General features: G+C 49.4%; 1 protein-coding gene across 1 annotated transcript; it reads left to right on the top strand.

Annotated features, from left to right (window-relative positions):
* The first annotated feature begins 895 nt into the window (after positions 1-895).
* Positions 896-11,767, top strand: cxcr5 (C-X-C motif chemokine receptor 5). Its single transcript, XM_088619373.1, has 2 exons — positions 896-1,027; positions 9,953-11,767. The coding sequence occupies exons 1-2, from the start codon at positions 989-991 to the stop codon at positions 11,072-11,074; spliced, it is 1,161 nt and encodes a 386-aa protein (XP_088475499.1). The 5' UTR covers positions 896-988; the 3' UTR covers positions 11,075-11,767.
* Positions 11,768-15,274: the final 3,507 nt, after the last annotated feature.

Here is a 15,274-nt window from a genome sequence, read left to right as displayed (position 1 = left end):
TCAAAATTGTTAACCGAGAAAGCTCGGGTCAACTGCATCGATGGCAATAATTGCATATCTGGTCGCGGCAGTAAAATATTATTAAAATATTATCTTCCAGTAGTACGTTCAATATTTCTTACCTCCAGTTTCTAGCGGAAACTATGAAAAGCTAAGCACGGATATATATATATATTTCAATGTATTTGAGGAGGGATCCGAAGTTCGTACAGCTAAAAGTATGAGAAAGACGTTTTATACACCGTATATATTTGAGTACTATAATTTCACACTATTAGATGTTGTCAGTTATTTCTACAGAAAGAAAAGTACTATTAGCTCCTGGGATCAGCTGCTGAGCACAGCGATGTAGCTCTTGTAGACAGGCGGCCCACTCAAACCGGTGTACTTCGTCTCTGTACTCTCATGAGGCTGGGGGGTGTGTCTGCCATGTTTACACGTTGTCGAAAGAACGCGGATTTCCTAAGTGAATAAATACAAGGCATCACTTTCAAACAATGCAAAGTTCATGCGAATTGTGATCAGAGGTCATCAAACCTGTACCTAAATGTCTCCGGCTCATCCTTTTTGTTTCGAAAACCTCCAGGTAAGAAATCATGGAAATCACTTCTGACCAGTGAGCATTCGGTTTCAAACATCCCATTCACTTCATCCCCGCCTCGGCCTTGTGTGCAGGGGTCTGATCCAGTCCGACGTGCGTTTACTGCCTAGAAACGTGTCTCCAAAACGCAACCAGCACGCTGGGGGTAATGACCCTATTTGCAGCAGGACTCGGGTCACACAAACTAGAGTTCTGACTGTCTTTATTCAGTCTTAACTGCATGGTGTAAAGCCATATTTCATGATCAGTCTCGAATGAGCGCGCCAGCTCCCTCCAGCGCCCAGACCGCTGTCAGCACAGGAAGCGGGCGCAGCTCAAAGAGTCGGGCTGGGTGCTGCTCCCACAGATCAAGGACTCCGCACTCGAGACGAGACACCGCACACCAGCATGAAGCAGTTCTACAACACCATGCCCATGTCCTTCGAGGTGAGTGCCGCTGTATTTCCGCTAGCAAGAGGCGCTATATTAAAAAAAAAAACATCAGCTACAAAAGGCGCTATTAATAACGTCAGTCCAGAAAATACTAATAATAACGGTGATGATAGAACTGTATCTACACGATGTGTCTGTTTCTGTCAGATTTGCTCTTGCATAGATCCTGACTTGGCTAAGGGCTGCGTTTGTACGAATTGTCTTGAAAACGTGTTGTCGGGTGGCAGCTTTGAAGTTCTCCTCCTCCTCTCACTTGGGGACTTTCTGGAGGGTTCTCTCAGATTTCTCAGTCTACTGAGAATTAAGCCAAGCTTGGCACCTCAACCCAATGGTTTTAAGTCATTATGCACAGACTCATGTAGTGCACTGTTAAACACAGTTGACATTACTACACCAACTTGCACAAACACTGCTCACGCTTGCTCCTGCCAGTTCTGAGTACTTCTGTCAGCAACATGTAGTGCTTCTGCTGCCGAAGTCCCTGCCAAGGGGCTACAGTCACCAGCAGCTCAGCTGTGACTCCCAGTATTACTGCCACCACTGTCGAACCTGGGGGCCGCTGCCTCTCACCACACCACAGTAATAAAGGTAGGAGTAGTTCTTTTGTTAGCAAGTGGTGGTTAAAATGGGGAAATGAGTCTGTCTGTCTTCTACAGCTGTTACTTTACCAGGAAGAGGAGAAAGAAGTCAATAATACTGCATCGGGTCATTAGTTCACACACAATCAATGTGTCTGTTATCCTGGTCCACATCTGTATTTTTAATACACAGTCATGGTGATTTGCATGCCTACAGAAAAACAGTGATTGATGATTAAAAAGCAATGAACAAAATTATGCTCTCACCTCGTTAATCATCCTACAAATCTTAGTAATATTGATCTTAATGGTGATACAACTTTTAACAGAATTGCATAAGACATTTTTTTCTTTTGACTCAAAAATGCCATTCAGGCCAGGAGAAAAAGCATGTGTGCCGTTTTCAGCTGGGATTGTTTCTTTTTTTTCTACACGTGGGTTTATATATTTAATGTCTTCTCGTCGACAATGTTGCCTCTCTGAAGCTCCACCAGACTGAAGGACTGATGGTTCCCCTTTGCTTAACTCGGTCTTAGTCAGTGATCTTCAAGACTGCACGGCCTCTTGGAGTCACACGCGGCTCAGTGCTCGCTGACAGGTGCTTGCCCACATGCCACATGCAGTGTGTAGGACTGCAAGCACAGGACTTTAGCTTTTCAAAGCTGCACACGCCTCACTCCACAAATACTGCAGCACTTTGTTAGAACAATCATAGAATGATCAGGTGCATTCGCAAGCTCTTTTCAAGAGAAATAAATACAATCATGACCATTAAAATGAACACTTTTAATTCACACTTTGATCTAAAGCCACTGAAGGTTTGATTTATTGAGGACACAGAAACTTCTGTGCTCCTGCAAGATTTGAACCTGCAATCCACACCCTACTACCCCACAGAACAGCTCTCCAGTGCAATAAACACTTAGAGATTTAGCAAAATACCATTTTTACCTGCAAGTTTAAACAACTTGTAATTTCTTTTCAATCGTTGTGTTGGGCGAGAAGTTCTTGTTTCCTTCGTTAAAATTATTCGTGTTTCAAATAATGGTTCTCCAAGTTGAGCTAATGAGTTAACGAGTTCTTGAAAAAAGCTCTCAGCTGAGGGGAAATCTTGTCTGGTCTTCTGCTTCTACAGAGAGTTTGAGCCGTAATATTTCTTTCCTGATTTTATATTAATGAACGTACACGGTGCCTGCTGTGTTCTGAGTTCCTGGTGTGTCATATTCCCAGCTGCTTTCCTGTAGCAGGTTACTGACTCCTTATTAGGATTAACACCTTATTAGCAAGCAGTAATTTCTTGGGAATTCATTAACCCTATGTACTTTGCCCAGGAATTAGTTAGTTCATATAATTACTGTTTGATAATTCAATGCAACTATGTAATAATTAGTAAAAGTCTGAATGTAAATGATAGAATTCATATTGGCAAAAATACTGCGAATGTTTTGTTAAATTTTGAATTTGGTTCCGATGACAAACTGTCGAAAATTCCACTGCTTTCAATTCATGTTTTATGCAGATGGTGTAAGATATATTCACCATCACTTTTCTTAATGTGCTATTTTTCTTCAAAGCATACTTATAAATAATTGGCCAGTTCGATTATAAAGTGAGAAACATAAAAAGAAAATTGTGTTTTTAGGTTTTACACAAGGTTTAAATTCCTAAAAAAAAAACCTTGTGTTTCGAACAAAGTTCTCACTTTGTCTGATAAAAATGTGGTCGAGTCCAGCAGACTAGAGGACGTTCAGACCTGCTGCGTGCGAAGATTTGATTACTAATTCCGAGAGGTCAGGACACCAGGCTCCAGATCTGTCCTTGCTTCTCCTCAACAAATTATTTTTTTCAATATTAAAATGTGAGTACTACATATATTTTCAGTTATTTATTTGTACACTGTAGTCCAACCTACTATAGAAAAGAGTATATAAACAATTTTCTGAGCAGTTAAAGTATTGTATATGCGTGTATATCTAAACTGCAGTATTTACAGAAGAAAAATCATTATTATAATTTACTTCTAATTCCAATTGCTGTGCTTATTTTAGGAATTGCCATATAAAGATACAACCCTAGTAATTACCCCTGCCTTTTCGCTGTAATCCATTCACTGCAGCATCATTTCAAGACAAGCAGAGCAGCCTTCAGCACAACAATATCGTTTCATCACAGCAAACAGAGTCAACAGAACTCATCACTTCTGTAAGTTGTTACCTGAACGTGTGCGCTAGACCTAACACCAGTGAAGTGTCGTTTATTTTTCAGCCATGACAAAATTACAGTAACAACTACTGGAAATACTTCTGGTATCTATAGAAGATCTACTCAGTGACTGAACATTGATGAAACTAGATGTTAAAGCTGGATCTACGGTTCCCAGTGTCTCTACACTGGTAAACACTCTCTCACGTTGTAGCAGGCTCCTATACTGTGGTATTTCTCTCGCACGCTCGTTCCTTTGTATTGGCGATACACAAGACCGTCTGATTTCCATCACGTGTAATTAATTTACGCCGTATCTTAACAAGTCCCTTTTTTTACCTTCCTGAGTTGATCTTTTGCATGAATTGATTATATCTCATATTCTACAATAGTAAATTAGGTCTGAACATATACAATGATTTATTTTTATTCATTAAAGACAAACATCGATTCATCCTTCAAGTTCTGGTTCCATGAATACACCCGGAATTAGTGAAGCTCTAGAAGTGCACATTTCTGAGGCCCGACCTATTCCAGGTAGATAGAAACATGCCCAAAGGACTATTTTAGGAAGAACAGCACGCTGACAACGCAGATAACAAACTGAAATATCAAATATCTCCTTCTGAATATTATTTCAATACTGCGTGCACAAGCGAGGTCTTATTCCACCAGCTAGCGGCTTCTCTCATGACAGCAGAAACTACCCTTCCGCCCTCTACACTCTTCGCAAGAAATAAAAGATGTTTTTTTTCCGAAAGAAAATTACATTTTGACATTTAAACTGTGTGCCCTTTAATCTCTCCGCGCTCCCTGAGAGCAAAACGGAGCGACGAGTCAAAGTAAAGACGTATTTAGGCCACGGAAAAAAACTCCATTAAATAGGGCAAGTAGGGTGAAGCTGTCGTTTGCCCTGTCGTGTGACAGCGCAGGGCCGACCTTGGCCGGACCGGACCGAGGTGTTGGAGTGAAGGAGCGGTGACGGTATATCTGCGCGCTGCAGTCGGTACCGGCCGGACACCCCGCGCCACCTCAGCCTTCCCTCCTCTCACCCCGATTCAGTACGGAGGCGCATTCCAGCTGTCAAAGACTGTGTATATATATATATTTCATGTGGTATCTCGTAATTACGAGAAAATGATCTTGTTATTACTAGATACCGATGATCATTGAACAAGCTGTTCCGTTATGCAACGAGGAAGCTACAGTACCTCTGGCGCAGCCGGACTGGGTTCAGTGATCGTGACCATATCCAGAATGCGCACGGACTGACAGTCCACTGGGCTTCAGTTATAATGACATGTTACTGTTTGCGCCTAATCTGACCCCCTTCGCAATAAGCATGAGGACAATCGGACAGGAAAGAGCGCACCGCGGAAAACCTCAAGTCCACAAATGCTAATGTAGGTGTTGAACGACAGTTGTACTATTATCACGTGAAGTGCGCGATAGTCATTACAAGATAGCACAGGAAATATATTTTCGTTGTTCTTGATGGCACCAGTGCCTCTGTCAGCCCCACCATGAAACTGCCCGTGTGTCCGTGTGTCCGGCTGTTGGAGACCCAGCGCGTGTTTCAGTGTGGGCGAGACTGCTCCCCCGTTTCCCGCTTGGAAAGACAGCAGCGGTCGCGTGAACCGCGCGCCCCACCCTCTCACTCTGAGGTGACGGCAAGATCAAACAATTTAAAAAGCAAGGCAGGCGCAACCGGCTTCTACAGAGTACAGTGCAATCCCGAATCTCGTTATCACGCTCTTTTTCACGTTTTTGTGTCCTGCGGTTTGTTTGTTTTTTTAAGCAAGATGGAGAACTCTCCCCGCTGTCCGCGCCGCGCGCCTCACACCTCGGCGAGGGCCGCGAGTGGGAGTGGGATGAGTCAAGAGATTACATCACCCATACCTGCTGCTCCTACATTTTCTGGCAGCGCACCGGAAGTCATTTGCCTACTGCACAGTTATTAAAAACAATAACAGCAGCGTATGCATCTTAAACTGGGACTCGAGTCGCCCACGGAACGGAAAAAATAATACAAAAATTATTAAAACACGACAGGTGCAGCTGCTAAATACTTGCACTGGCACCTCAAGCCACACTTAAATATCCAGTGTCTAAAATATAGTAAAGACAATTAATTTGAAAACGCTCCTTTTAAACGGAGTGCATCCCAGGACAGGACAGCTATCAATCAGATCACAGAGGCGTCATTGTCTCTTCGTGGTCACGTGTGAATTCCGGTTGACAGAAATACGATCCGTTGCAAAGAAGAGCGAGTTTCGGGTTTATTTCATGACTATCTGCTGACGCGAAAGAAAATCTGAAAAAGAGGTTACATTAAAATAAACCCGTGCTAAAGCCGCCTAAGAAAAACAATAACGTTTTCGTTCAGGGCCACGATGTTAGAAATGAAACGCCAGTTCTAGTTTCCTTAACTGCATGTCCCGCAGCGCTGTGTTCTGGCGCTGTAAGCACTACGGGTTGGCACAGCGAGGTAATCCAACGGTATTTTAATGAAACAATAACGAATTATATCCAAAGAAAGTATCAACCAATACACAGTGTGCGTGAAACAACCTATCATCTTGTTATTGAATGATTTACTGTATGACAGAGCGGAACGATACTGATGAAAAGCCGAAACGCAGGCAATAACTAAACGGATTTTAGTATCTTAACGTACTAATAATTATTTCCTAGTTATATATTTTGTGTGCTGTTTTGTGTTTTCTATTCTTACCAAAACATTCTCTGTCTAAATGCAACAGTTGAACCGTGTTCCGCAATAAGACACATTTAAAGGTATTCTCCCAACACAGTCCCACCTCCCCGGAACCTGCCCACGGCCCACGGATGACCACGGCGGCCCGGGGGCTTTGCCCCAGGAGTCCCTAAGTGAAATCCAGTGGTTTAGTCCCGGGGCACAACTCCGGGGAAGGCAGCTGCCTCTCCTGCTCGGCCTTGTGCGCCAGTGTATTCCCAGCCCGGGAGCTGACTGTGTGGTAGGGAGGCCTAAAGCGGCCAGACTGGCCCAGCGTCACTCATCGCGTTCCGTGAAGAAGATACACCTTTTCTTGGTAGAAAGTGCAAGGCTGCTTTGGTGGACATGCACTAGCCGCAGCACAGATCAACCGCTGTCTCCCTGCGCTTCGTGCCTGCAGGACTCCAACAGAATCCACAGACCATCTTAATCTCCAGTCTTCTCCGTGCCCCCAGCACGGCAGAAATAAAGAACCCGAACTCGATTTCCAAAGCTAACTGCTAAGCCACCCGCATTCCGCTGGCGTATGGGTCAAGTCCACAGCTCGAAGCGCCAGTGTGTTTCTGTGGCCCCTCGGAAGCCGATGGCACCCATAGCCCACAGTGCAGGTGAAGCCGGGCCAGCTGGCCGGCCCGCAGCGCGCTGGGGAAGTGAAAGAGTCCTGTCATTCTTCTCTTCCTGTGTGGTTACCGGGTCGCTACGGCGGGCTCTGCAGCCCAGCGGCAGGGACAAGGAGGGGGTGGCGGCTGTATCCCCGGTACAGCTCTCTCCCCCAGTCCCCTTCCGCGCAACCTACACACAGACGAGGAAGACGGTCGGTCCCCGCAGGCCGGGCGATCAGGTGGTCTTCCCCGGTGCGCGCAAACCTGCTCTCCGGAAACGCGCCGGAGAGAATCTAGATCGTGACGCGGGCAATAAACACGCAGAAGAGAGGCGACTGTGCTCGGTGCTCCGTCTATGTGCAGGCAGTTAAAACTGAGGTCCGATCAATGAGACATTTATTTTTCTACCCGGTTTTTAACCGCTTCACCCAGCGAGCAGTGGGCGCAAGGCGGGGTACACCCTGCCCGGTGGGCAACATTTATTCAATTGATTTCATTACTGAAACGGCGAACAAGTCTTCACTTTCGCCCACCGCACGCTGAGGGTAACGCTGCGTCAGCGGTTTGTGTTTGTGATCGGAGGACGCCCTGTGTGAACAGAAAACGCGCGCAGGGGTTGAGGGCAAAATATAGGTTCCTCCTGGGTTTCTGACTGGAGAAAAATATCCCACAGGGCTCATTTCCCAGGGACCTTGATCTTGGCACCCCAAACACCTTCAAACACAGATCCGTGGAGAACTGTTGTCTCGACTGCACGCGACATTATACCTGGAACTGCTTCAGGTTTAAGGATCCTGCAGCAGCATTTTTACCTGGATCATTATCTAAAAACCATTTTCCTGACCTAGTGCACAGTATCTGACGTTGCCATAACATTTTTTGCTAACCCATCGCGCAGTTTTAACCTTTTTCTGCAACCCCGCGAAACTCTCATTCCACAAACCCATGTTATATTATCCAGGACAGAATTGGAAGCACCATTTTTCCTCTCATCAGGCTGTGAGGGAAAGAGCGATCGGTACATGAGAACAGGGCCCCTGTACTAATGCGCCTTTTCCTACTCTCACGGCCTGCTCGGTGAAACCAGGCTGCCCCCGGGCTGCGCCGAGGACACGGCTGAGAGGGAGCGGGCCGCCCTGCTGCGCTCCGGTGCTCGCCTCGCCGCGGCCGGGCCTGTTTCCGTGTGCCGATTGACAGCGCGAATCACACGAGCATCACAGCTGTGCGCAAAGTCCTGCCGGAAACCCCCTGAGCCGGGAGCCCAGCGCCCCGCCGAGATCTCCGCCTCTCCCCCTCTGCAGCTGCTCACTCCGCCTCTGAGAGACCCCTGCCCAGAGGGCTACCTTACCCCCTTCCCTCCTGCCCCCCCCCCCCCCCCTGCCCAGAGCCCGGAGAGTCCAGGACGCAGCTGTTGTTTGAAATACCCGTCTGGAGCCCCTTTGCTGATATTTAGACTATTGTTTAGACTGTCCAGTGGGCTTCAGTTATAATGAAATGTCACAGTTTGCGCCTAATCTGACCTCCTTCGCAATAACCATGAGGCCAATTGGACTTGTACTCCAACAAGAGAGAGCGCACCGCGCCACCGATGGCACTGCTGAAAACTGAACGTCCACAAATGATGAATTTTTACTCTCTCGTCATTACAAGATAGCACATGAGATATATTTTTTTTCTTGATGGCAGCAATGCGCGTCCGTTAACCCCAACAGCCAGACAGCCCTGCCTGATAGCTGAGCTCACGACTGCTGCGTTAACAGAAAGAGCCGGCAGCCAGGAGCCCGAGTCAGACAACTGTGCCGTAACTACGACATACCGCGTTGAATATGTTTTACGCTCATGGCTGCAATGCCAGCCGGAGAGAGTTGGGGACAAACACTCACTGCCCACCCCTCTCCGCACAGGCGCTGCTGAGTCAGCGACCCTCCGGGCAGACCTGACCCGGCCGAGCCGGTTCCGCCCCAGCAGCAGTGGGTACTGGACAGCGGTACCTTCAATCAGTGCTTCATAACGAGTAACAAGCGCTAAACAAACAAAAAAAAAAACTGCTGTTTTTGTATTCAATTTTTTAGCAGCACATTTTTAGACTGGGGTAGGGGTAATTCCGGAACAATAATAACGTGGTAAAGACAGCGGGCCTCTTCACGTACGTGCGTTTCAGGAACGGCGTCTTATCTAGAGTCTCATCTTAGCGGAACTCGCACATGAAAAGTTTGGTTTTCGGAACGTGAAGTCTCGACCTTCTTAATTATTCCGTCTTAAAATGCCAGATGCAAAGTTCTGAGATTTCGGTTCTCTTTGTCTCACGATTCGTCCGACCGACGGAGTGATGAGTTTGCGCGGCTCATGACTGAGGAGCATTACCGCCGGGTCCTCCCGAGGAGTGTGCTGAGCCGCCGGGCTGGAGCTCAGCCCCCAGTGCAGTCTGTCCCCTTGGCCACACCAGAGCAGGGCTGAGATAAGGCAACACAGCCAGCACAGCCGAGACCAGAGCGTCCCTCCAGGAAATACCAGCACAAAATGCATGATTATGTCCAAAATGCATACAATGGGCATCACAGTGATGCAGTGGTTACAGCGCCGGGCCTCCTGGGGTGCTGTGTGTGTGGAGTTTGCATGTCCTCCCTGTGTTTGAGTGGGTTTCCTCCAGGTGCTCTGGTTTCTAACCTGTCCAAAGACATACTGGTAGATTGTGTGGTGCGAGTGTGTGGGTCTGTGTGTGTCCTGTGAGGACGAGACGCTGGGATGACTAGGTGTTTAACGAAGGCTCTCTCCCGCCCAGCTGTCGCTGGACGACGTCAGCAGCCTGGAGCTGGGAGACTACGGGATCAACGAGACCGAGGGCAACGGCACCATGGACTCGGGCCCCTTCACCTGCGACGGGGCCGCGGGCGAGGACGCCGGCCTGCGGCTGTTCCACACTGTGCTCCTGCCCCTGCTGTACGGCGCCGTGCTGCTGCTGGGGCTGCTGGGGAACGGGCTGCTGCTGGCCGTGCTGCTGCGGCGGCGCCGGGGCCTGCGGGTCACCGAGGTCTACCTGCTGCACCTGGCGCTGGCCGACCTGCTGCTGCTGCTCACTCTGCCCTTCGCCATGGCGCACGCCGGCCTGGGCTGGCTCTTCGGCGGCTTCCTGTGCCGGGCCGTGGGCGTGGCGCACCGCCTCAACTTCCTGTGCAGCAGCCTGCTGCTGGCCTGCATCGGCTTCGACCGCTACCTGGCCATCGTGCACGCCGTGCGCAGCCTGCAGAGCCGCCGCCTGCGCGCCGTGCACCTCACCTGCGCCTGCGTCTGGCTGCTGTGCCTGGCGCTTTCGCTGCCCAGCGCCGCCTTCCTGTCCGTGGAGCCCGCGCGGCCCAACGCCAGCCGGCAGGCCTGCGGCTTCCTCAGCCACGGCCTCCACGCCAACAACTGGCTGCTGACCAGCCGCCTGCTCACGCACCTGCTGTGCTTCTTCCTGCCGCTGGCCGTGATGCTGTACTGCTACTCGGCGGTGGTGGCCACCCTGCGGCACAGCCAGCGCGGTCTGGAGAAGCAGGGCGCCATCCGCCTGGCGCTGCTGATCACGCTGGTCTTCTGCCTCTGCTGGCTGCCCTACAACGTGTCGGTGCTGCTGGAGACGCTGGGCGCGCTGGGCGTGCTGGAGCAGGACTGCGCGGGCCGCCGGCGGCTGAGCCAGGCCACGGGGGTGACCGAGAGCCTGGGCTACGCGCACTGCTGCCTCAACCCCCTGCTCTACGCCTTCCTGGGTGTGCGCTTCCGCCAGGACCTGCGCCGGCTGCTGGCCAGCTGGGGCTGCCCGCTGGGCCTCTGCTCCTGCCAGGACCCCCACGCCCGCGGCCGCGAGCGGGCCAGCAGGATGTCCATCTCCGAGGGCGGCCCGACCACCAGCAGCTCCCTGATCTGAGCCCCCGCAGCGGACCCTCGGCTCTCTGGCCAGCTCGCGTCCGGAAGCAACTTCCCCACTCTCCGTCCGCAAACGACCCGATTCGGATTCTCTTCGTTTGCGAAGCCTGGGCATCCGCCCGCGAGCTCGATTCTCCTGCTGCTCCTGCTCCTGCGCCCCCCTCGAGCCCGCACTCTGACCCCCACCCTGCCCATCCCGAGAAGAGTGGGGCTCCTCGAGGACACGGGGGGTTTCGGACAATCTGGACTGTGTGCTTGTCTGCTTTTAAACGCGCGGCGCTGCCCAGTGAGCTGTGTAAAGTGTGCACTGCCTATAGAAATAAAGACTGTGAAGATCTGTCGTAACCACCAGGCTGCGAGCGGAATGGACTGCAAAAGGAGTTTGGGTATTTTTGGTACATATGTTAGCAAAATGTGTTCATCCCACGGTGCCTTTTTTGTGTCAGGGACCAGCCAAAAACACAACAGTGGAAGAAAAACTGTTGAATTTATCCTGAATTTACCTGTGTGTTTCCGGCGGTGTCTGGAAGGGACCAAGGACCAGGGACTGAGAAACCTGCTTAGAGCATACTGCCATGGCCCGCCTCTTGAATAATGTGAAATATGTTATCATCTTGTTATATAATCCCTCTCAGAACTCAATTGATTATAATTTTGTTATTACAATAAACTTTAATAGGCTTTGCTATAATGACATCTATAACTGCCATTTGTATATGTTATCAGTTACACAGACTTGTCAGCCCCTCTCTTAACAATGTCCGAACTACAGCTAAAACCAAGCTTTGGGTGGCTAGTGTGGGCAGAACTGATTGGGGAACTGGGTAAAACATATCTCTTCTAAAATAAAAGTGATAAAATGCATTAACTATCACATCTCCCTTCATTCAAAGACTTACTGTAGGCTTTAAAACGAAATGGCCTGTATTAAAAAGACATTACAAGGCAGTGAACAGAAAGGAAGCAGACATGCCTGCAGATCAGCTAGTGAAGTGAATGTCAGGAGAAGGTGCAGGTGCTAACTATACAGCCATAAGAGCTGGGAGCTGTGAATGTGCTTAGTACACATATGTAGTTTTTTTCTGGGAAATACAAATTTTAACCACAGCTAGAGAGAGGTCACTGAAGCAAAACTTTCCACAACACACACTTAAACTGCTCATGCACACACACTGCTCAGCAGACACACTGAAATCTACACAACACACACACACTGCTCAGCAGACACACTGAAATTTACACAACACACACACATTCATGCAGACACACTGAAACACGACACACTGCTCATACAGACACTGAAATCTACACAACACACACACTGCTAATGCAGACACACTGAAATCTACAGAACACACACACACTGCTCATGGAGACGCACTGAAATCTACACAACACACACACTGCTCATGGAGACACACTGAAATCTACACAACACACACACACTGTTCATGCAGACACACTGCTCATGCAGACACACTGAAATCTATACAACACACACACACTGCTCATGGAGACACACTGAAATCTACACAACACACACACACTGAAACCCATTATAGCGCCAAATACGAGCAGCAGTACGAGGTCCTTGTGAATACCAGAAGACGTTCTGCATTCATCTGCGCAGTAGAAGGTAAAAGAGCCTTGTTAAGACAGGAGCAAACCTGGTGAGTCAACCTCACAGATCCCTCGTCAGAATCCCCCCTCGATCAGAGTGAGTGGTGCAGTACGCTGATCAGAACAGATCCTACCTGGGGTCAGGGTCACAGGTCTGTGAATTCACTCGTTTCATACAGACGTCCTTCATGCTCTTCCTCGAGGGCTTGTCTTGAGCTCTCTAAGGAAAAATCATCCAGATTACGGATTTAATGTTTGATGCTTTCTTCCAACAGATGCTTCAGTTTTCACTGTCTGTGACACACTAAAAGACCAAGACCTTCATCAGGTGGGAGGTGTGCGTACAAGCACATTTACACACCCATGATAAACTGAGGCTTATTTACCATCAGAGCAGTATAGCTGTCCAGTCAGTGCTGCTGACCCACATCAGAGCAGTATAGCTGTCCAGTCAGTACTGCTGACCCACATCAGAGCAGTATAGCTGTCCAGTCAGTGCTGCTGACCCACATCAGAGCAGTATAGGTTTCCGGTCAGTGCTGCTGACCCACATCAGAGCAGTTTAGCTGCCCGGTCAGTGCTGCTGACCCACATCAGAGCAGTATAGCTGTCCGGTCAGTGCTGTGGAGTCCACCTAGCTCACTGGGAGTCCAGTAAGCAGCTGACAGACCTGATTGAATCCAGTCGTTTCTAGAAAGAAGCCCAGAGTATCAGCTTTAACAACATGGCTGGGAGGTTCGTCTCTTGCTCTCACACTCCTTTAGGTTTAGTTTTAAACGCACTTCCTCTTAGTTTCAACTTGTGTCCTCCGCCTTGTGTATCCCTGCCGATTCTGGGGAAGTACTGGACATATTCCTGGCTATGCATGTGGATGTATTTCATGTTTTTCAGAAGATGTCCCCGATCCTGAGCAGCATGTCACTGAGGCCCCATGAAGGAGCTGTGGTGAGCTCACACAGTCGGGCAGCGGCTCTCCTGTGCACAGGGACAGACAGACAATCAGAAAGACGAGAAAAACGAACAGTACCTGCCATCCCTCTGCGTGAAGACACGGGCATTGCCACACACCCGCAGGCCCTCGCTCGGCAGGGAGACTGCAGCCCTGTGGAGCCCATCGCCCTGCCAGGACCCAGGGGCCAGAGCCACAGGACTCTGGCCTGAACCAGACCCCCCCACCCCGCCGAGACCTTTCTTCTAGTGCTTTCGTTTTCATTTCAGGACTCAGGGCACCTGCCGATCTTTGTGAAGTGGAAATACAGCGATGAGAAGCCGCGGCCCCTCGACGTGCCCCCCAGTGTCTCCCAGTACTGCTGCAGTAATCCCCCAGATCAGTGCCAATCAGAAGTTCCACACAACCCACACGCCTGGATATTAATACATTAACAGTTCACCTCAGCTAACCTTTAAAGACATTTTATTATCGCTTCGGATGCCTCTCATGGATAAATATTGTATTGATGGCAGCTTGTTCCTTCTACATTTAGAAAATGTCATGTGTAAATCACGCACCGCCACGCTTCCTCTCTGTGTGTCTGCTGTACGGCGTCAAGTCAGCAAACGGGCTCGGACCTTCAGCTCTTCGGTGTTTGAGGTGAGACCTGGCACTCAGCAGGTGCACTGGTTTTACTCGGATCTCCCCGACCAGATCGCTTTAACAACTGTGATGACGCGAGACGCAGCGGAGCTCTGGGTCCTCTGTTGAGTGACCCCTGCGGGGGAGGGGAGCTGCCTCTGTATAAATGCTGGTCTTTAGCATATTAGTAAGAAGACCATTATTCCCAGTAACAAGAGCTACCTTCTGCCAGCCTGGAGCCTGTCCCAGAGGTACAGAGCAGAAGGAACTACGTCACAGGTGGGTCACAAGTCCCTCGTAGGGACGGTTAGAAACAGCAGCTTCCCAGCGCTAACAAGGCGGAAGGCAACAAAACACCTGCTAAAAATGCACACAAAGTAAGGAGAACATACAAACTCCACACAGAAGGTCCCACTGTCTGGAATCAAATCCGGGATGCAAGAGTTATGAGGCAGCAGTGCTAACCTCCATTATTACTAGCGAGCTCATGTCTGATCTCCTGCTGTGGGTACGATCTAGTCAACCTAAAACTGCAGCACTGACAGCCGCTGGCGAGACAAAATCAAGGCCTGTGCTAGTGACACTGTGGTAGCGACATGACCTGCAGCACCGCCGGGGAGAACTCGTTCTCGGAGTTGAGAGGCTCAGACTGCAGATACAGCAGGGTCTCAGCTTCTGCCCAATTAACAGTCACGACGTGGCCAAGCTCACCCAGCCTCGGATGAAAACGAGCAGGAGATCGTTAAGCGCAACTTTCAAATTAGCGGCACGGCAGACTAGGACTTCGAGATGGACCCACTCATTACAGTGGGGCACTCTGCATCGAACCCTCCAAACGTCCAGACCCCACTGTACCTCCAGAATTACCTGGATACTGGGGGAATGAAATTAAAACAAACAGCCGTTTATAAGCAAGAATAACCCATCAATAGCACACAGATCTAAGATGTGACAAGAGAAGGGCAGCCATCGCAATCGGATAAAGTGCAATTCACCACATTGCGCATC

This window comes from Lepisosteus platostomus, chromosome 25 (assembly GCF_059453375.1).
Source record: "Lepisosteus platostomus isolate fLepPlt1 chromosome 25, fLepPlt1.hap1, whole genome shotgun sequence".
NCBI classification, from domain to species: domain Eukaryota; kingdom Metazoa; phylum Chordata; class Actinopteri; order Semionotiformes; family Lepisosteidae; genus Lepisosteus; species Lepisosteus platostomus.
Note: the sequence above shows the minus strand (reverse complement) of the source record. Positions and strands in the feature narration are given on the sequence as shown.